We start from the raw sequence: 21,919 nt of genomic DNA on the forward strand, positions 1-21,919 counted from the left end.
GTTTGTTGCCTGTATTATGTAAGCATAAATTAAAGGGTTTTACATTTTTTTTGGTCTTGTTTCATACCTCCCAACTGTTCCGTTTTCAGAGGGACAGTCCCTCTTTTGACAGCTCAACCCGCACTCCCTAGTTTGTACTGGAAAGTCCAGTTTTTCTCTGCACTGAACAGCCAGAAAAAAAACCACAGCTTCTAACTTCATTGGCTTTTGGCAGAGCGCCCAGAACAGCCGCAGCTGCATATAAGATACTTTTGTAACTATTACAAGATGAGCAAATAAGTAATTGAAACAATATAAGATAACTGGTCCCTTGGGAAAAGTTACTCAAAGCTTAAAGGGCAATTCACCTTCATTAGCAAAACTGTAATAACTGAAAAAAACCACAGAAATATGTTCAAACCTTCTTAACCTGCCAAATTGTTTGTCAGCAACTTTTTTTTGTCCCTCTTTTTATTTCCAAAATGTTGGGAGGTATATTATCTCATAGCTGTGTGTGAGAATGTTACTGTAAGGGGCATATTTATCGAAGGTCGAAGTTAAAAAAAACTTTGAATTCAAAAAGACCAATCGAATGGAGGTCGAAGTTTTTTTGGTGGTCGAAGTGTGCCGAATTCGGCCTACTGGGAATGGTACGATCGTACTTCGATTCAAAGTTTTTTTTAACTTCGATCTCTCAAACTCCCCCAATTGTCTCCATACAGGTTGTAGAAGGTCCCCCATAGGCTAAAACATCACTTCGGCAGCTTTTAGCTGGCGAATGGTCGAAGTTTTAAAGAGACAGTACTTCAAAAAAATTCGAAATTCAAAGTTTTTCACCTCGACCTTTGATAAATCTGCCCCGAACTGTTATAAAGTTCACTAAATGTGGAATAAACTAGTAAAATAATGAGAATATCACTTGGCCCGAGAAAAGTATCTGGTACTGTTGGCAATGTCTTTTTTTTGTTCCCTGGCACCAATATAAGTAAAAGATATAAACGCTGGGGGCTGAGGTGGTGAAGGAATGGCAAGAAACTGACAGGTAAGAACAGGGAAAGCGCTTTTGAAGGGAGATAGAGTAGACTGTCAACAACTGGAAGAACAAGACGCTGGCATGTGACTCGCGTAAGGCGGCTACGTGGCGCGTCAGTGCGCTTACGTGTAATCGAGACGTCAGTCTCGCGTGATGAGACTTGCAGCGTCGGGATTTACTTCAAGACATTAGGTTAGGTGCCTGTAAACAGTTGTGAGTAGCGATCCGGTAGAACAAGTGGAGCTGTCGGGTAGAATGTAAACTGTGTAGATGAGAGAACATACAGGCACCTTAGTAACGGCCCTCCCTCCCGAATTGTGCAGCTCTCTGACAGCAGGGGGCGCGGTAATCCAAGTAAGTGCAGCACAGCGCCTGCCCCTCGTTTAAGACTGCCCCCCATGGCGGCCCTGCGTGTAAATATGATTTGAGGGAGATTATGTCGCTTGAAATGATAAACTTAGATAGAGTTGGGTTTCAGGAGTAAATGCACACGGGTGTAACATGTAGATATACTGACGTGATTTGTGTTGTGATATATACACTTTAGGCTGATTTATTGAATAATGATCCCTCCCTTCCACTTCTTGCTTCCTGAATTCCCAGGCTGTGCAGGGGAGCCAGCTCACTGCACTGTAGGACAGGAACCAATCAGCAACTAGCAGGACCTGATAGGGAACTGAAACCTGTCCGTGCTTGTGTGACTGCAGGGCTGTGATTGGCTGTCCCCCTGCTACTGTGATTCTGGCTGGGACCATTGGGACACGCCCACTCATCATCTGAAACAGACAGAGACCAGAGAACATCTATAGAGAGCTCCAATAAAGGGGCTATTATGAAAGATAATATGACATTTTAGCACCATGTAAAAGCAATGCCATCTATTACTTATAATTGCCTACAAAATTAGGTTTTCTTTTCCTATATGTCTCCTTTAACTGGCTTACAATGTTGTTTCAGGAGTCAGACCCAGTAGTGCAGAGAATGTAAACAAAGACTGCTTTCCATATCAATTCCTTTTACAAATAATATGTATAAATATTAACACTGCAGTATACACCCTATATACGCCGTCTTTCATTAGAAAATATAGTTTCTGTTCCTTGGTTCTGACTTTTAAAGCAATTGAATAGGAGTCCGGATCTTTCAGGTCTGTTTATCTACTTCATACCTCCCAACTGCCCCTATTTGTAAAGGACAGTCCCTCTTTTGACAGCTCAACCTGCAGTCCCTCATTTGTACTGGAAAGTCCCTATTTTCTCTGCACTGAACAGCCAGAAAAAGAAACAAAATTTCTAACTTAATTTGACTTTTAGCAGAGAACACATGTGCAAATAAGATACTTTGTAACCATTTTGAGACACAAAAAAACAGTACAGATGAAGAGAAATATTTTCAAACTTTCATAAACTGCCAAATTTTGTAAAATTAACATGGTAATTAGGGGTTGTTGCCACAGAAAGGGACTTGGTCCAAAAAAATTGCGGTTCTATGTGCGGAAACAATTTTTGTCCCTCTTTTTACTTCCAAAATGTTGGGAGATATGGTACTACTTTTGTTAACTGGCTTACAATATTGTTTCAGGAGTGTAGAGAATGTTAACAAAGACTGCTTTCCATATCAATTCCTTTTACAAATAACTTTTAAGCCAGGGATCCCCAACCTTTATAACCCGTGAGCAACATTCAGAAGTAAAAGGAGTCGGGTAGCAACACTAGCATGAAAACTGTTCCTGGGGTGCCAAATAAGGGCTGTGATTGGCCATTTAGTAGCCCCTATATGGATTGTCAATCTACATTAAGGCTCTCTTTGGCAGTGCACCTGTTTTTTATGCAACCAAAATTGCCTCCAAATTCAAAAATAAGCACCTGCTTTGAGGCCACTGGGAGCAACATCCAAGGGGTTGGAGAGCAAAATGTTGATCACGAGCTACTGGTTGGGGATCACTGTTTAAAGGGGTTGTTTACCTTTAAATTAACTATTAGTATAATGTAGATAGTGATATTTTGAGACAGGTAGCAATTGGTTTTCATTTTTTATTATTTGTGGTTTGTGAGTTATTTAGCTTTTTATTCAACAGCTCTCCGGTTTGCAATTTCCTGGTTGCTAGGATCCAAATAACCTTAGCAACCATGGATTGATTTGAATTAGAGACAGCAATATGAATAGGAGACGATCTCCTATAACTACATTTGTAGCTTTATAGAGCATTTGTGTTTTGATGGAGTCAGTGACCCCCATTTAAAGGTGCAAAGAATCAGAAGAAAAGGGCAAATCATTTAAAAACTATAAAAAAATAAATAAATAATGAAGGCCAATTGGAAAGTTACTTATAATTGGTCATTCTATAGCATATGACAAATTAACTGAAAGGTGAACCACCCCTTTAAGCATTGACAGTTTCGAATGCGTGTACATGGAGAAGTTGCTTAGTAAAACAATTTATTTTACAGTGCAAAATACAGAGTTTGGGTGGAAAACATTTAGTTTAGCTGTTTCTTTACCCCAGCTTTAGAAAAATGTCAAGGCTTTTCAAAATGTCTTTATTTTCTTAGAGTTTAAAGACAATGGCGACTCCAGTGAATGCACAGTGTTCTAGTAAGACCTGGGAGCTGAGTCTGTATGAGCTGCATCGCACCCCGCAGGTATTAAAGGGACTCTGACATTATTGTTATGATGTCATTTTTATTTATAAATGACACTGTTTACACTGTAAATAATTCACTCTACAATATAAAATTTCATTTCTGAACAAGCAAGTGTATTTTTTTTTTTAGCTGTAATATTGGTGTGTAGGCAGGTCATGTGCTTTCAGAAAGAGCCAGCACTTAAAGGGATACTGTCATGGGAAAAAAACATTTTTTCCAAATAAATCAGTTAATAGTGCTGCTCCAGCAGAATTCTGCACTGAATCCATTTCTCAAAAGAGCAAACAGATTTTTTTATATTCAGTTTTGAAATCTGACATGGGGCTAGACATATTGTCCATTTCCCAGCTGCCCCCATTCTTGTGACTTGTGCTCTGATAAACTTCAATCACTCTTTACTGCTGTACTGCAAGTTGGAGTGATATCACCCCCTCCCTTTTCCCCCCCCAGCAGCCAAACAAAAGAACAATGGGAAGGTAACCAGATAACAGCTCCCTAACACAAGATAACAGCTGCCTGGTAGATCTAAGAACAACACTCAATAGTAAAAACCCATGTCTCACTGAGACACATTCAGTTACATTGAGAAGGAAAAACAGCAGCCTGCCAGAAAGCATTTCTCTCCTAAAGTGCAGGCGCAAGTCACATGACCAGGGGCAGCTGGGAAATTGACAAAATGTCTAGCCCCATGTCAGATTTTAAAATTGAATATAAAAAAATCTGTTTGCTCTTTTGAGAAATGGATTCAGTGCAGAATTCTGCTGGAGCAGCACTATTAACTGATTCATTTTGAAAAAAAATGTTTTTCCCATGACAGTATCCCTTTAAGGTAACTGTCGCAGTGAGACCTGGATTTTACTACTGAGTGCTGTTCTTAGATCTATCAAGGAGCTGTTAGCTTGTGTTAGGGAGCTGTTATCTGGGTACCTTCCCATTGTTCTGTTGTTAGGTTGCTGGGGGGGAGGGCGGTGATATCACTCCAACTTACTGTACAGCAGTAAAGAGTGACTGAAGTTTATCAGAGCACAAGTCACATGAATGGGGGCAGCTGGGAAACTGACAATATGTCTAGCCCCATGTCAGATTCAAAATTAAATATTAAAAAAATCTGTTTGCTCTTTTGAGAAACGGATTTCAGTGCAGAATTCTACTTGAACTATTAACTGATGCATTTTGAAAACATTTTTTCCCATCCCAGTATCCCTTTAAAGTTATGGACGCATTTTAAAGTTTAAAATGTTGTACTTTTTTTCTTCTACCTCTTTAATAATGCAAAGTCCTGTTCTGTCCTTCTAGTGACTAATGCCGCATCTCCTTTAACCACGTGACAAGCTTTTAACTACAATATTCTTACCAATATGGATTTCTTTTTAGGAGGCGATTATGGATGGAACTGAGATTGCAGTGTCTCCACGCAGTCTTCACAGCGAGCTCATGTGTCCCATCTGCCTTGACATGTTAAAGAACACAATGACCACCAAGGAATGTCTCCACAGATTCTGCTCAGACTGCATTGTCACAGCTCTACGAAGTGGGTCAGTGTTTGTCTGGGCATTGTAATGATTAGAATTGCTGCCAAAGGTAATCCTAAATTGAACAATGATACTTTGAAGGGGAACTATCGTGAAAATGAAAATTTCATATTAGCTTCAGCATACTAAAATCAATTAAGAAATCTGTACTGTTTCTGAAATAATCAAGTTTATCTTCACTATTCCTCTCTCAGCATCTGTTTCTCATCATTCTGTCTTCATCCAGGAGTTAGGTGTCAGATGAATGATCCAATATATCTTATAGGGGGAGTCCTTTTGCCTAGAAGATGTATTAGAGATCACTCTATTAAAATCACCAGAAATCCTGTCTCTCTACATGCAGAATTTGTTCAAAAGGCAGTTATATTTTTTAGATTTTGTTTGTACTGGAAATAGTTATTTCAGTGAGCTCTAATACATCTGCTAGGAAAGGAAGCCCCCTATAAGATATATTGGATCATTCATCTGACACCCAACTGCTGCATGAAGACAGAATGAAGAGAAACAGATGCTGAGAGAGGAATAGTGAATATAAACTTGATTATTTCAGAAATGATGCAGATTGATTCTAATTAGAATGTTTTTTAATTCAAGCTTATATTAAATTTTCATTTTCAAGATAGTTCCCCCTAAGGGCCACCGCCTGGGAAACCATGCATACATACAAACCAAGGACACATACACAAACTAGGTCCCATCAGACAAAGTTCTGTCTTTTATTCCCACACTTCTTCCTATTACATTTAGAGCTGCATTATTTCCTGTCTGGATGATCTCTAAAAAAGAGCACAGACCATCGCATAATGGTGGCTCAAGGTGAAAGATGTAAAAGGGCAATATTTATTGATATACTCCAGTTTGGTAAGATTCTTTAATAGGCCACTTATTATAAATATCAGGCAGGTTTGAAACTTTCATCAGCCCATGGCCATGTTTCCTAGTGCATTGGCAGCTGATGAATTGAAAAGTAGCTGCAACTCCATACTTTCATATTTTGAAATTTTGTTTTCTGGCTTTTGCTAAATACATTTATGCACATGTATTTCTTGTTTGTTTCCTAATATTAGAATTTTGGTTCTGCACTTTTAGGAACAAAGAATGTCCTACATGCCGGAAGAAGCTGGTCTCAAAACGTTCTCTTCGTCCTGACCCAAATTTTGATGCACTGATTTCCAAAATTTACCCAAGCAGAGATGAGTATGAGGCACACCAAGATCGTGTCCTGGCAAAGCTAAACCGTCTACATAACCAGCAGGCACTAAGCAGCAGCATTGAAGAAGGACTTAAAATGCAAGCTATGCACAGGTACTGTAGTGGGAGCTGATAAATTACTTGCCTGGGCTTAGGAGTAGTGCTGTATAAAATAAACTATACCTTCATATGTTAAAAGGCAGCAAATATACAGGTAAGACCTTTACATGTAAATGTGGATCTGGGTATTGTATCTGTGGATTTGAGCCACATGAGCTAAATGCATAGTACTGCTGATCACTGTTATTTCTGCCTATCATTTTAAGAAGTATCTACTGTATTTTTATCATTATTTCTTACCCTAAACAGGTCAAATACAAATAATATACTTTTACGGTCTAAATTACTTTAGTTCTTGCAGACAATTATGGGAATAGGAGATGTAGTTTAACAAATTTACCAGTCTGCTAAAAAGTTCTGCATAATAATCTCCTTATTTCAAATACTGACACAAGGTGAACTGGGAGAAGGAAGAGACTTTTTTTTTATATAGACCTCATTTCAATTTATTATCCTGCTTACAGGGAGGGGAGAAGAAGGAAGAAAAGGGATTCTGTCATGTTTTTATGGTGTAGTTTTTATTTCTAAATTACACTGTTTACACTGCAAATAATTAATTCTACAATATAAAATGCCATTTTTTTGTATGTATTTTTTTTTCAGTTGTAATATTGGTGTGTAGGTGCCATCTCCGGTATTTTGCCTGGTCATGTGCTTTCAGAAAGAACCAGCACTTTAGGATGCAGCTGCTTTCTGGCAGGCTCCTACTTGGTGTAACTGAAGGAGACTCAGTGGGGCAGGGATTTTACTACTAAGTTCTTTTCTTAGATCTACCAGGCAGCTGTTATGTGGTTACCTTCCCATTGTTCTGCTGATGGGCTGCTGAGGGAACGGAGGGGGGGGGGGGGGTGATATCACTGCAACTTGCAGTACAGCAGTAAAGAGTCACTGAAGTTTATCAGAGCACAAGTCACATGACTGGGAGCAGCTGGGAAACTGACACTATGTCTAGCCCCATGTCAGATTTCAAAATTAAATATTAAAAAATCTGTTTGCTCTTTTGAGAAATGGATTTCAGTGCAGAATTCTACTGGAGAAGCTCTATTAACAGGTCCATTTTGAAAAACAAAAAAAACAACAAAAATTTTTTTCCCATGATCCCCTTAAAGGGATCCTGTCATCGGAAAACATGTTTTTTTCAAAACGCATCAGTTAATAGTGCTGCTCAAGCAAAATTCTGCACTGATATCCATTTTTCAAAAGAGCAAACAGATTTTTTTATATTCAATTTTGAAATCTGACATGGGGCTAGACATTTTGTCAATTTCCCAGCTGCCCCTGGTCATGTGACTTGTGCCTGCACTTTAGGAGAGAAATGCTTTCTGGCATGCTGCTGTTTTTCCTTCTCAATGTAACTGAATGTGTCTCAGTGGGACATGGGTTGTTACTATTGAGTGTTGTTCTTAGATCTACCAGGCAGCTGTTATCTTTTGTTAGGGAGCTGTTATCTGGTTACCTTCCCATTGTTCTTTTGTTTGGCTGCTGGGGGGGGGAGGGGTGATATCACTCCAACTTGCAGTACAGCAGTAAAGAGTGATTGAAGTTTATCAGAGCACAAGTCACATGACTTGGGGCAACTGGGAAATTGACAAAATATCTAGCCCCATGTCAGATTTCAAAATTGAATATAAAAAAAATCTGTTTGCTCTTTTGAGAAATGGATTTCAGTGCAGAATTCTGCTGGAGCAGCACTATTAACTGATGCGTTTTGAAAAAAAAAATTTTCCCAAGACAGTATCCCTTTAAAGACAATTAGCCATTAGTACTGTGTAGTGTAGAAAACAATTGTACTTATGTTAAAGGTGTATATTGCCCATTAATAAATCAAACACAAACATTTTGTTGCATAAATTCTTCCCATGGCAAAATAAGTACAAGGTCATCAGTTGGGCTAACTAGAAGATACTGGGACTCAAAGCAAAATCATTTTTGGGCCCACCTGAACTACGGGAGTAAAACTTTTTTAATAAATATATGCCTCTTTGGCTTTCAAGCTGTTGCAGGGACTGCTTCCTCTGAAGTCCTGTCCTTTAAGGTAATTACTTATTCTCAAAATGAAGATTATTTTCAATAGAACATTAAGGGGAATGGCAATGCCATATTTGAGAGCTTTCTGAATAAGGATTTCTTAATAGTAGATTTTACCTATAATTTTTAACTCTTGTCATCTTAGGATTTATGAACTGATTGCTTTGCTTTAAGCATCTGCAGAATAACTTGATTATTCTTTTTTTTATTTTTTTCCTATTACCAGAGCACAACGAGTTCGTAAACACCAGCACGAATCAGACAACACAACATTTAGTGGTGGGGAAGACAACTGCGACAGCCGCTCACATGTCAGCAACCCATCAGTGCACAGCAATCAGGAAGCAGGGCCTAGTCGCAAACGATCTCGAGCCTCTGAAGATTCCGGAGCAGAACCCGATCTTTCACATGAAGGTGGAGTAAGGAGCCCTGATCCTCCAGGTGGTGGAGAGACCGGTAGTGAGATTGAACTGGTTTTCAGGGCACACCCCCTACTAGTGGAAAAAGATGGTTATAGTCAGACTAGGTAAGACCGCATCTAAATCAAATGACTTAAAAAAAAAATGTTAAAAGCTAGGACAATGCTGGGTAATACAATTTCTCTTGCCTAGATTGGGGGACACAGGCACCATGGGGGGATGAAGATCCTGTTGCTTGGAGAAAGGACACTAAAAGGTTAAAATGGCTCCTCCTCCTCCTGCTCTGGGCTTCATCCCCGCCTACCTCCTCAATCCCCAGTTTTCTTTTAGTGTCCTCAGAAGGAGGATGGACACTTTGTGGCTGGGAGCAATGGTACAGATTTATTCAGTATCATGCCACTACTAGGGGTCAGTGTTTCTCTTCCAGAACCCCTCCAGCCAAGGACTTCTGATCTGAAGATGCTCTATAGCCTTCCCGCTCTACGGAGGCTGCAGGCTGGGGAGCTCCCCCCCCCACACTACCCTGGGCACTGGTTCCCGCTCTCCGGAGGCTGCACCAGTAGCCACAACAGAGGGTATATCTTTTATTGAGCATTCCTGGCTGGCACAAGGAGGTAAGTCAATTCCCTCCTCCCTCCCCCCATTACATGCTGCCTGTCAGCTCTGCAGAAAGGCATTTAGTTTCACTTTCACTGCTATTCTCTCACACAGATTTTCCTAGGCATTTAGTTTCACTTTCACTGCTATTCTCTGACAAAGATTTCCCTAGGCCAGGGATGTCCAAAAGGTAGATGGGATCTACCAGTAGACCTTTAGCTGGTCATCAGTAGATATAAAGACACTGTCAACGCACAGTTTGTCTAAATCACCCTCCTGTTTCATGCTTTTTATTTGATATTTATGTTAAGGTTACAATATACATTTTCTCATGAATCAATATTAAGTAATATTTTCTATGGAACAGAATTCTAACAATGCTTTTATATATGTAGATCATAATGGGACAACAGCACTAAAAGTAGTCCCCGCATTGGTAACTCAGTGCCATTCCCATCGATCTTTCGCGCCACCATCTGGTGCTGCGTCTATTTCATTGTGCACGAGTCGCTGCACACGCGCCTCACGGGCGCCATCTTACTAAGGTACTATACCAAAGCCCGGGAAACCTCTCTGGCGGCCATTTTGGATCCGCATCTCTCTCTCCAGTACTGAGCGTTTCCAGCCTCACTGTCTCTCACAGAGAAGAACAAGGCACCATTCCTTCCTACCTTGGTGAATAGGTAGTTACACTTCCCTTACTCTTTCTCTAGGGGATTAACACTTCTTCTCTCTATGGGACCTACTGTGGTTTTTTTTACTACTTCCCTCTGTCTCCACAGATTGCACTCTAAGGGAGAAGTGGTTCACCCCTCTGGACTCTCCTAATATTCCCCAATATCTTACTTACTGGGTTGCACTACATAGTATAGCCATGACGGGCAGGGCAGATGACCAGTCCCTTCCCAAGCAGGCAACTGCATGTACCATCAATGCAATTTAGTATTTGGCATGGGCTACTTGCAGACCTAAATTTGCTAGTGTTTTGGCTGAGCCAATATGTGAAGCCTGTAAGACTGCAGCAGTCACTGCACAATTACAATCCCACACAGCCCTACCAGCCAGCTCTGCGACAGCTACGGCTAATCAAACGAGCTTGGATTCTGAATGGTGTGCGCTCTATCTCTAGCGGGTCTACAGAACCTAGCCAGAATTCCAGAGACTCTAGATAAGGTCCTACAGCACCTATCTACAGAGCCTCACAGACCGGTCACTCAGCAGTCGGTCACAAAGCAACCTCCCCTTTCCCCACCTGTTTTGCCTGATGAACAGGAAGAGGCATTGGGAAGAGGGACAGATCCTATCCGCAGATGAATAGGATCAGGATACCCCTAGATCACAATGAGAGGTCGAGAGCCTGATTCAGGCACACCCCACCTTTAGCAAACCAATAACATTTTCAAGAGGCAAAAGAAGTCTTCTTGTGTCTTTCCAGCCTATGAACAGCTGGGCGACATTGTTAAAGCACAATGGAAAACGCCAGACCATAGAGTCCAATTTTCCATCGCTTTACTCAAACTTATCCTTTTACTTTACAGACCTTGGTCTTCACCCCCAGCAGTGGACCCACCCGTCTCTAAATTGTCAAAGACCACCACCATTCCAGTAGTCGATGCGGCTTCCTTTAACGATCCTATCGACAAACGTCTTGAGGGTTTCTGCAAGTCGATTTTTACAGCAGCAGGCAGAACTCTCCGACCTATTATTGCCACCCCATGGGTATCCAGGTCAATGGAAGTTTGGGTGGAACAGGTGGCCCAACCTCTTTCTAGCTCCGATAGCGGACACAAATATATAAATTTGCGTAGCAGTCCTGGACGCGGCTAAGCTCGTCACATGGACTTCGGCATAATCCATTGCAGCCAGACGTTTCCTTTGGCTAAAAAACTGGTCAACAGATCTTACCTTGAAGTGGTCTCTGCTTGGTCTCCCATTCTCCATCGCTTTACTCAAACAAAACAGCCTCCGCATGAGGAGGTGCTCACCCCTGAAAGCTAAACCCTTTGGCGGACGCTTAAAGGAAAACTATACCCCCAAAATGAACACTTAAGCAACAGAAAGTTCATATCATATTAATTGGCATATTAAAGAATCTTACCAAACTGGAATATATATTTAAGTAAATCATGCCCTTTTACATCTCTTGCCTTGAGCCACCATTTCGTGATGGTGTCTGTGCTGCCTCAGAGATCACCTGACCAGAAATACTTCCACTCTAACTGTAACAGGAAGAAGTGTGGAAGCAAAAGACACAACTCTGTCTGTTAATTGGCTCATGTGACCTAACATGTATGGTTTGTTGGTATGTTTGTGTGCACAGTGAATCCTACGATCCCAGGGGGCGGCCCTTATTTTTTAAAATGGCAATTTTCTATTTATGATTACCCAATGGCACATACTACTAGAAAAGTATATTATTATGAAAATGGTTTATTTACATGAAGCAGGATTTTACATATGAGCTGTTTTATGCAATATCTTTTAATAGAGACCTACATTGTTTGGGGGGTATAGTTTTCCTTTAAGTCACTTTCGGGAGGTGTGACGGCATAGAGTACTGGAACCCTGGGTCCTACAGATCATTTCTATCTCATAGAATTCGCTCAGCTACCTCCGATGGGATTTTCCATCTCAAGGCTCTCTACCACAGAACCCAGGCACTCAGCTTTCCATGGGGTTCCACGTGCCCTGACTGCCTCCGCAGAGGTTTTTTCAACTGATTCTGGCAAGGTGGGGCACTCCGGAAGTAGACTTAATGGCATCCAGGTACAACAACAAGCTTACGAGGTTCTTCACAAGAAGCAATGACCCTCTGGCCCTAGCATGGACACACTGGTGGTTCCGTGGCAGTTTCACCTAGCATATGTCTTCCCACCACTGGCACTTCTGCCAAGGGTAATCAAGAAGGGTAGAAACAGTTGTAGTGGCACCCTACTGGCCACACCACACTTGGTTCGAAGAGCTCATAAGTTCATCAGTGGACGCACCATTCCACCTTCCAGACAGAATGGATCTGTTATCTCAGGGACTGATCCTCCTCCTGAGTTCACCATGGCTGGATTTAACGGCATGACACTTGAAGCCATAATCCTAGCCAGATCAGGAGTTCCAAAAAAGGCCATACCGACCTTACTAAGGGCCAGAAAGCCCGTCTTCGCACGCATCTACCACAGGGTATGGAGGACATTCATATCCTGGTGTAAATCTAAAGCCAAAGACCCACAGTCCTGGGACGAGAGTAGCCTATTGTTATTCCTTCAGGAGGGTTTAGAAATAAGGGCTGGCACTCAGCTCACTGAATGTTCAGGTATCAGCCTTATCTATCCTTTTTCAGCAGCAGCAGCTTGCAATGCTGCCCAACATCAAGACCTTCCTACAGGGAGCATTGAGGATGATACCGCCATACCGTCATACAATCCCTCCCTGGGATCTCAATATGGTACCTTCTGTATTGCAGGAGCAACCGTTCGAGCCATTGGCTCAATTCCATTAACTCTGCTGACTCTTCAGGTAGTTTTCTATTAGCCATCACTTTGGCTAGACTAGTTTCAGAACTAGCAGCTCTATCTTGTCGTCCACCATTTTTGATTTTTTACAAGGACAAGGTGGTGTTGAGACCTACCTTGGATTTCTTCCTAAGGAGTTCCATCTTAACCAGGACTTGGTGGTTTCTTCATTTTGTCCTGAACAAAAGACAAATTTGGAACAGTTACATACGTAGATGTGGTTCGTTCTCTCAGAACATACACCAGGACTACCAAGAGTAGAAGGAAGCTAGACAACCTCTTTGTCTTACCAGAAGGACCACAGAAAAGCCTTAAGGCATCTAAGGCCACCAATGCAAGATGGATTAGGTCAACAATCTTGAAGGCCTATGAGGTACGAGGTAAGGCCACACCCTTCCGGGTTCAGCTCATTCTACTTCTTCACTCAGCACTTCTTGGGTGGTTCCTCTCCAGGCTTCAGCAGAACAGGTCTGTAGGGCTGCAGTGTGGTCATCCACACACACCTTTTCCAAATTCTACAAGGTGCATACATTCGCCTCAGCCGAAGCGAGCTTCGGCAGGAAAGTGTTGCAGGTGGTTATTCCCTGAACACTAGGGGTAAAAAGTCCCGCCCTCATGGGTAGCTTTGGGACGTCCCCATGGTGCCTGTGTCCCCCAATCTAGGCAAGAGAAAAATAGATTTTTGTACTTACCGTTAAATCCTTTTCTCTTATCCTACATTGGGGGACACAGGCCTTCCCTCCCTGTATTAGTTCATGTTAATATTGATCAGGTAATATCTTATATAATTTTTGTTGTTCAAATACCAACAATTTCAAACAGCAGGTGGCTCATACCGTGCTTAGCTTGCATTGGGGAGGAGCTCCTTCTCTTCACATGGGCAATTGGTAGGGCTCGTCATCTCTTTTTCGGTCAGAAAACTGAGGATTGAGGAGGTAGGCGGGGATGAAGCCCAGAGCAGGAGGAGGAGGAGCCACTTTAACCTTTTAGTGTCCTTTCTCCAAGCAACAGGATCTTCATCCCCCCATGGTGCCTGTGTCCCCCAATGTAGGACAAGAGAAAAGGATTTAACGGTAAGTACAAAAATCTATTTTTCCAGAAGAGAACACCAATTGCTTAAACTGGTTGTGCACCCTTGAGATAACTTTTAGTATGATGTAGTGATATTCTGAAATAATTTACTATTAGTTTTCATTTTTTATTTTTTTGTGGTTTTTGAGTCCTGCGCAGGTCAATTTTTTGGAACCCGTACCTGACCTGTACCCGCAACCTACAATCCGCAACCCGGACCCGCGACCAGCTGACCATCAAGAATCAGGAAGTGCTGTCATTGTAAACTGGAAGTGACATCATCCGAAGTAGGCGTGATCAGACAAAAGGAGTAAAACAGGAAGTGCTGTCATTGTAACCCGGAAGTGACATCATTAGAAGTAGGCATGATCAGAAAAAAGGAGTAAAAATCGTTATTGGGAAGACACGCAGCCCGGAACTTCTACCCACAACCCGCAGGGTACCACAGGTTTTTGCGGGTACCCGACCCGCTGCAGGACTCTGTTTTGGGCCACAGCTTTTTTATTTAGCAGCTCTCTAGTTCGCAATTTCAGCAATCTGATTGCTAGGGTCCAAAATACCCTAGCAACCATGCATTGATTTGAATAAAAATGGAATATAATTAGGAGAGGCCTGAATAAAATGATGATTAATAAAAAAAAAAGTAAACAATAAATGTGTAGCCTTACAGTGCATTTGTTTTATAGAAGGGGTCAGTGACCCCCGTTTGACAGCTGGAAAGAGTCAGAAGACAAATGCAAATAATTAAAAAACTATAAAAAATAAATAATGAAGACCAATTGAAAATTTGCTTAGAACCGACAATTCTATAACATACTAAAAGTTAACTTAAAGGTGACCCAACCCTTTAATGAGTAAAGGAATTATTAATACTGTTATGCTTTCCTACCAGTGCAGTTACATTAAAAAATCATTCTCCAATTCTTATGACCTTAATATTCCTCAGGTATGTAAAGACTACAGCAAATGCGACAGTTGATCACCTATCAAAATATCTAGCCTTGCGCATTGCTCTGGAGGAGGAGGTTCTCCGTGGAGAAGCAGAAGGCGTAACACTGGGAGAGGTTAGCGAGAAGCAATACACCATCTACATCTGTACAGGGGTTGCAGGTGGTCAGTATACTGTGAGTATATATGTAACATGCATTCATATGTATTTGTAACTGTTTAGGACACCTTGAATGAAAAAATAAAATGTCCAACTGACATGTTGAGTACTGTTGCTATTACATATTTAACCGTGTATGTTTTTAAATAGTTGTCTTATTTATTTTGGATTTGATTGTCATGCAGGTTATCAGGTTGCCCAGAGTTTCCAAAACGGGTGGAGCTTGGTTGGGTCAATGTGGAACTGCAGTGGGGGGTCTGCACAGCACTACTGGTGGTTAATCCACCCCTGTTTAGTAAACATTACTTTACCGTAGCATATAAAATAGAAATGTACAAACACAGACTATCGCACATGCCATAAGAAGCTTGCCTCCACATTCTCTTCTTCCTGGCTAAAGTTCTAACTCATTATTCCAAGATTTACCCAAGTTGAAACGAGTATGCAACATATCAGAAAAAAACTATAATAAATACATCCAGCCAGGATCATATAGTTGAAGAACAAGGCACTGAATGTACTTTTTGTAGACATATTCATTGGCGAACACCCTTCATTGTATTTAGACGTTTGTCAGTCCCAATACTTAAGGAGAAGTAAAGTCTACAATAGAATAAGGCTAGAAATGCTGTATTTAGTATACTAAAAATAAACTGAACTTCTGCACCACAAGCCTAATCAAACAAATGATTTATGTTTTCAAAGTTGGCCACATGCAGTCACCATCTTGTAACTTTGTTAAACCTCTTTGCAAGACCGAGACTGTACACATGCTCAGTGTGGTCTGGGCTGCTTAGGGATCGTCATAAATTATCAAAACAGCACAAGTCAAATAATATCTGCCAGAAGCCGATACAGCAAGACTGATTAATAATCAGAATATGCAGACTGCACTGGACCCTGTGTTGTCATGTAATCTAATGTGGATTTTATAGTTTTTGTATTGTTTAATACAAACTTTCTCCAACCCTGCAGAACCAGTGGCTGCAGCAAAATAATCCTCCAAATAGAATCCCAGTTGATCTGTTTAAATCTGGCTCTATGATCTTTGTCCCTGCAGCTGGAGTTGGAAACAGTAAAGGGGGCAAAATTAAAATCCAATACAAATCTCTACACAGTCGCCGACTGCTCTACAGCGTAACAAACAAAGCTGCTTGAGTTCTGCATGGCTGGGAAGTAAGGCGGGGGCTCCCCCTGCTGTTCATAAGTATGATTGTTTCCCTGCTCAGCAGTTAGGGACCGTCTGACAATTCCTATCCACAGCAGTAAATGAAGGGAGAATTGCACTGCATACAGTCAGGTTTCTTATAAAAACTGTATACATTTTTTATTTAAAGTATATTGGAGGTAGGTTTCTTTTTCATTATGTTTTTGCCTTTACATTCCCTTTAATACAATTCCCTTTAAAAAAGAATCTTTTCTTCTCACTAGCTTTGCCTGTCTTATTTCCTCCAGTTATAGTCAAAAGAGAAATTCTTCTTTTAAAGGGATTGTTTACCTTTGAGTTAACTTTTAGGGGTATATTTATCAAAAATTCAAGTTCGAGATCTTCACAGTCCGCTAGAGTAAAATTCCGCCACTCTCCATTCATTTCTATTGGATTTTGAAAGGCGTATTTATCAAAGGATGAACTTTCACTTTCACCCATTGATAAATACTCTTTAAAAAAATCCCATAAAAAATGAATGGAGAGTGGTGGAATTTCACTCTAGAGGAGTCTGGCGATCTATAACTTCACTCTTAAATATAAATATATACCTTAGTATGAAGTAGAGAGTGATACCCTGAGAATATTTGCAATTGGTTTTCATTTTATATTATTTGGTTTTTGAGTTATTTAGCTTTTTATTCAGCTTTTTCTTTCTGGTTGCTAGGGTCCTAATTACTCTAGCAACCATGTAATGATTTGAATAAAAGACGGGAATATGAATAGGAGAGGCCTGATTAGAAAGAGGAGTAATAAATAGTAGCAAGTACAATACATGTGCAGCCGTATATAAAGCATTTTTTTTTTTAGATGGGGGTCAATGACCCCCATTTGAAAGCTGGAAAGAGTCAGAAGAAATAGGCAAATAATTATAAAACTATAAAAATAATAATGAAGACCCTTTGAAAAGTTGCTTATAATTGGCCATTCTATAACATACTAAAGTTAACGTAAGGCTGAACCACCCCTTTAAGTGAATTGAGGCAATGTTTTTTTCATTGTACTCTAGATGAAGCACTTCGCTTTTCTCTAGGGGAGCACCGAATCCAGGATTCGGTTCAGGATTCAGCCAGTATTTGGCCTTTTTCAGCAGGATTTGGAATTGGCCAAATCTTTCTGCCCAGCCGAACTGAATCCAAATCCTAATTTGCATATGCAAATTAGGGACAGGGAGGGGAATCTTGTGACTTTTTGTCACAAAACAAGGGAAAAAAAATTTTCCCCTTCCCACCCCTAATTTGTATATGCAAATTAGGGTTCGGTATTCGGCCCAATCTTTTGCAAAGGATTCGGGGGTTTGGCCGAATTCAAAATAGTGGATTCAGTGCATCCCTACTTTTCTCCCCATGCAGCAACACCGTCTTGAGCTATGGACTTATACCCCACTCCTTTTTGTCTGTTTCCTTTCCCTAATAGATTGTGAGCACTTTCAGACAGAGACCTCTTTCCAACTGTCACATGATTTTAGGAATTTGGATTTGTTTCGGCCAGGCATTGGATTCAGCCTAATCCAAATCCTGCTGAAAAAGGCTAATTGTTTCATGTTGTGTAAAAGTCCACCATTTTTGTTATATTTGGAGTGCAGTGTGAAGGTGGCGCTACATTGTTTAATATCTGACCCTTTAACTGAGCTGTCATGTCTAAGGTTGGCCTGTGTCTGGCTGCAACAAAGATTGTCAGACCAAACTTTAAAAAGGAATATAAACAAACCAGACTGCTTCTATATAACGTTTAAACAAAGTGTAGGGAGAAAAGAAACCTATGAGTTATTACAGTGGGTTCAGGTAGTTTTCCCTTATAAGGGCTTTAGCACACGGCAGATTCTGGGAGATTTAGTTGCCTGGCGACTAATCGGCTCTTCTGTGGCGGCGACAATCTCCCGGAACTGCCTTCCACCTGCTTTAATGAGAAAACGTCAATGCACTCACAGCGCTTCAATTTCCGAAGTCGCCTGAAGTTTCCTCGGAGGCAACTTCGGGCGTCTTCGGAAATCGAAGCGCTGCGAGTGCATTGGCACTGGCATTGTATCATTAAAGCAGGGGGAAGCAGTTCGGGGAGATTGTCGCCCTGCAGAAGAGCCAATTAGTCGCCAGGCGACTAAATCTCCCCGAATCTGCCCGTGTGCTAGCTCCCTTAATGCAAGTATCATGACAGCTGTTGTTTTACTACTTGGGTTTACTTTGTGAAAACAAACATTGGAAATCATGGATAGTTATGTATACATTAATGTGTATTTCACTATTTTTGTTTTTAATCAGACACTGAATGGCTCCTTAACACTTGAGCTGGTGAATGAAAAGTATTGGAAGGTAAGCAAACCGCTCGAGCTTTATTATGCTCCAACCAAAGAGCAGAAATAGCCTCATGGATGAAATGACTCACATTAAAGATGCTGCCGCCTGTATGACTTTAGCATTATATGCTTGTGCCAAGCATTCCACAGGGAATCGACCTGTTCTGGAGAAGTGAGGCTGCTTTTTTTTTCCTCAACTCCTAATAGAGAGTTTAGCAGCTGTGGCTCAAATAAAGGTATACCAGAGTAAAGAAGGAAAGTTGTATTTAACTTCTGTCCCTAAGCCAGCACCTTTTTATTTGATGGATTGAGGGGGCTGACTGATATCTTGAGAACCAAGCTGTTGGAACTGAGCAGGGACTAATGACAAAACACTGAAAAGCACCAAGCATTGCATAGCCCCACATCTGAACCATACTCCTATACAGAACTGGAGAGGCCATGAAATAAACCCATTCTCTAAGCACACTGGAAGGAACTGCATGTGTCGTTCTTCCTAAGGAAACAAAAGAACCTGCCTCGGAAAATGCCTATAGAAGGACACCACCCAGATATCTGCAAGAACTGCAAGGAGCACAGATTTGAGAAGGAATTAAGTGGAAAAGTGGCAGCTCCAGCCTTGACTGTCAGCTTTGCAGTGATACGTCTAAAATACCAGGCTCTTCATGCAACTCTACCCACGTTTCACAGATAACTTAATTTGTACCCAGTCATTTATAATAATGGTTTCATTAGTTTTACCCCATTGTACCCCACAATATAAATATATACACAGTACATGTAAACATTGTAACAAAAACATTTTTTGGGGGGGGTCAATGTAATTAAAGGAGAACTATCGCAAGAATGAAATTTAATAAAAGCTTCCTCATACTCTCAAAATACAACCAATTAAAAATTCTGCATTGTTTCTGAAATAATCAAGTTTATATTCACTATTCCTCTCTCAGCATCTGTTTCTCGTCATTCTGTCTTCATGCAGCAGTTGGGTGTCAGATGAATGATCCAATATATCTTATAAGGGGCTCCCTTTCCTAGCAGATGAATTAGAGCTCACTCAAATAACTGATTCCAGTACAAACAAAATCTAACAAAATAACTGCCTTTTGCTCAAATTCTGCATGTAGAGAGACGTATTCCAGCTCACTCTATTAAAATCACCAGAAATCCTGTCTCTCTACATGCAGAATTTAAGCAAAAGGCAGTTATTTTGTTCTAGGCAAAAGAAGCCCCCTATAAGATATATTGGATCATTCATCTGACACCCAACTCCTGCAAGAAGACAGAATGAGGAAAAACAGATGCTGAGAGCAGGATAGTGAACATAAACTTGATCATTTCAGAAACTGTGCAGAATTTTTAATTGTAGGAAGTACAATTAAAAAAGTAGAAAAGTAGAAAGTTTTTTATTTCAGTATGATGAAGCTTATATTAAATTTTCATTTTCACAAAAGTTCCCATTTTACTGTCTGGGAGTACTGTAATATTCCTCTGTTAGGTGGCAATATTCCTTCCATGTTATCTTCTGCTTTCATTGAATATTTATAATTAGGGATGCACCGAATTCGGGATTTGGCCTTTTTCAGCAGGTTTCATATTCGGTCCAATCCTTGTGCTTGACCCGAACCGAATCGGAATCCTAATTTGCATATGTAAATTAGGGGCGGCTAGGGAAATCACGCAAGTTTTTGTCACAAAGAAGAATTTTATGCAAATTAGGATTTGGTTCGGGATTCGGCCGAATCCCAAATACTGGATTTGGTGCATCCCTATTTATAATATTATTTTGCAAATGAAGGATTGGTGTAGGCCATGAATCTTGCTGGGTGTTTACTAAACGTTCCTCAACCCTTTTCCTTCCCCACTCCTTCGTTAACAGGCAGCATCCCCTTTGTTTAAATGATTCCAAAGAATAGCGCTTGTGCTAAACATACTATCTGCCTATTGTTTTATTCTCAAAAAAATTGTCCTTATCATTTACCTTAATAGGACAATTGAAGCTGCTCCATGTTTGTTTTTTTCAGGGTATATCATTATATTACCAGTGCACAGATAATCCCCTGCAAATTCGACTCCTTCTAACACAACAGTCAAGTAGGAGTTTATACACTGAAAATCTGATCAACTACTTTACAGGGACCAAACATGGAGTAGCTTCTGTTTCTCCATATAGCACAGGGAAAAAAAAAACGTATTAAAATCAAAAGACATAAGCCCTATACTTTGCATTCATGTTGAACAAAGGGTAGTACTGCCCCTTTAATAACCCCTTTTAAAAGAATAACATCAGGTATGGGCATTCATACAGCTAGCAGTTGGGGTGGCTTATTCTTAACAAATATTATAAAAGAGTGGGGAAGAGATAAAATTAGACTTGAGTTTGTAACCATAGTGGGTATTGGAGAACATGTCAGTGTAGTAAAACACCATTTAGTTTCTGTATTCAAGGAGTCTGCAAGACTTTTCCTTGTGACATACACATTGGACTGGCAAGAAGAGTTCCTTATTGGAACCATCACAAACAGCTAAATAATGAGGTCGCAGTCGTTTCTCTTAAGCCTTACTTGCACTTAAATGTTAATGGAAAGTGATGGAGGGAACTCTAAATCTTTGTATTGTATGTTAACTGCTCTTTACTCAGAGCATATTTTTCTTTTGTAACATTTTAGTAAATGTGGCTTTTCAAACTGGTTTGTATCTATTCTTTCTTAAACTGTGTGGATAATTTAAAACAAAGATGTGTGTGTCAATATAGACAGGTATAAACATGTGGCTATAGTCCTCTGGAACACTTATCTTTTATTGCTTTTAGTTAAAAGAGAAGGAAAGGCTAAATTTAAGTAAGCTTTATCAGCAAGGTCTATATAAATACACCAGTAAACCTTCGACGTAATGCTGCTCTGAGTCCTCTGTCAAAAGAAACACTGCATTTCTTTCCTTCTATTGTGTACACATGGGCTTCTGTATCAGACTTCCTGTTTTCAGCATAAACCTCCAGGGCTTGGGCTTGAGCATGCTCAGTTTACTCCTCTCTCCCCCTCCATTTCCTCTCCTCCCCTCCCTGCTGTAGTCTGAGGCCAGAGCTGTTAGTGACCAGGGAGACACTCTGGGAGGAAGTGATGTCACACCAAGCTAATATGGCAGCTGCTATCCTAAACAAACATAGAGAGCTTCTAGAGCTATTTACTCA

At 40.6% G+C, this 21,919-nt stretch overlaps 1 protein-coding gene across 1 annotated transcript; it reads left to right on the forward strand.

Annotated features, from left to right (window-relative positions):
• Window positions 1-1,232: 1,232 nt before the first annotated feature.
• Window positions 1,233-21,416, forward strand: ring1.S (ring finger protein 1 S homeolog; the record flags this gene model as incomplete). The annotated part of the gene is given in 7 exon segments (NM_001094178.1): window positions 1,233-1,366; window positions 3,565-3,654; window positions 5,032-5,192; window positions 6,279-6,494; window positions 8,755-9,054; window positions 15,068-15,245; window positions 18,695-21,416. Coding segments are annotated over 6 exon segments (1,035 nt in total). The 3' UTR covers window positions 18,797-21,416.
• Between the last annotated feature and the right edge of the window lie 503 nt (window positions 21,417-21,919).

Source organism: Xenopus laevis, chromosome 8S (assembly GCF_017654675.1).
Source record: "Xenopus laevis strain J_2021 chromosome 8S, Xenopus_laevis_v10.1, whole genome shotgun sequence".
Taxonomy (NCBI): Eukaryota; Metazoa; Chordata; class Amphibia; order Anura; family Pipidae; genus Xenopus; species Xenopus laevis.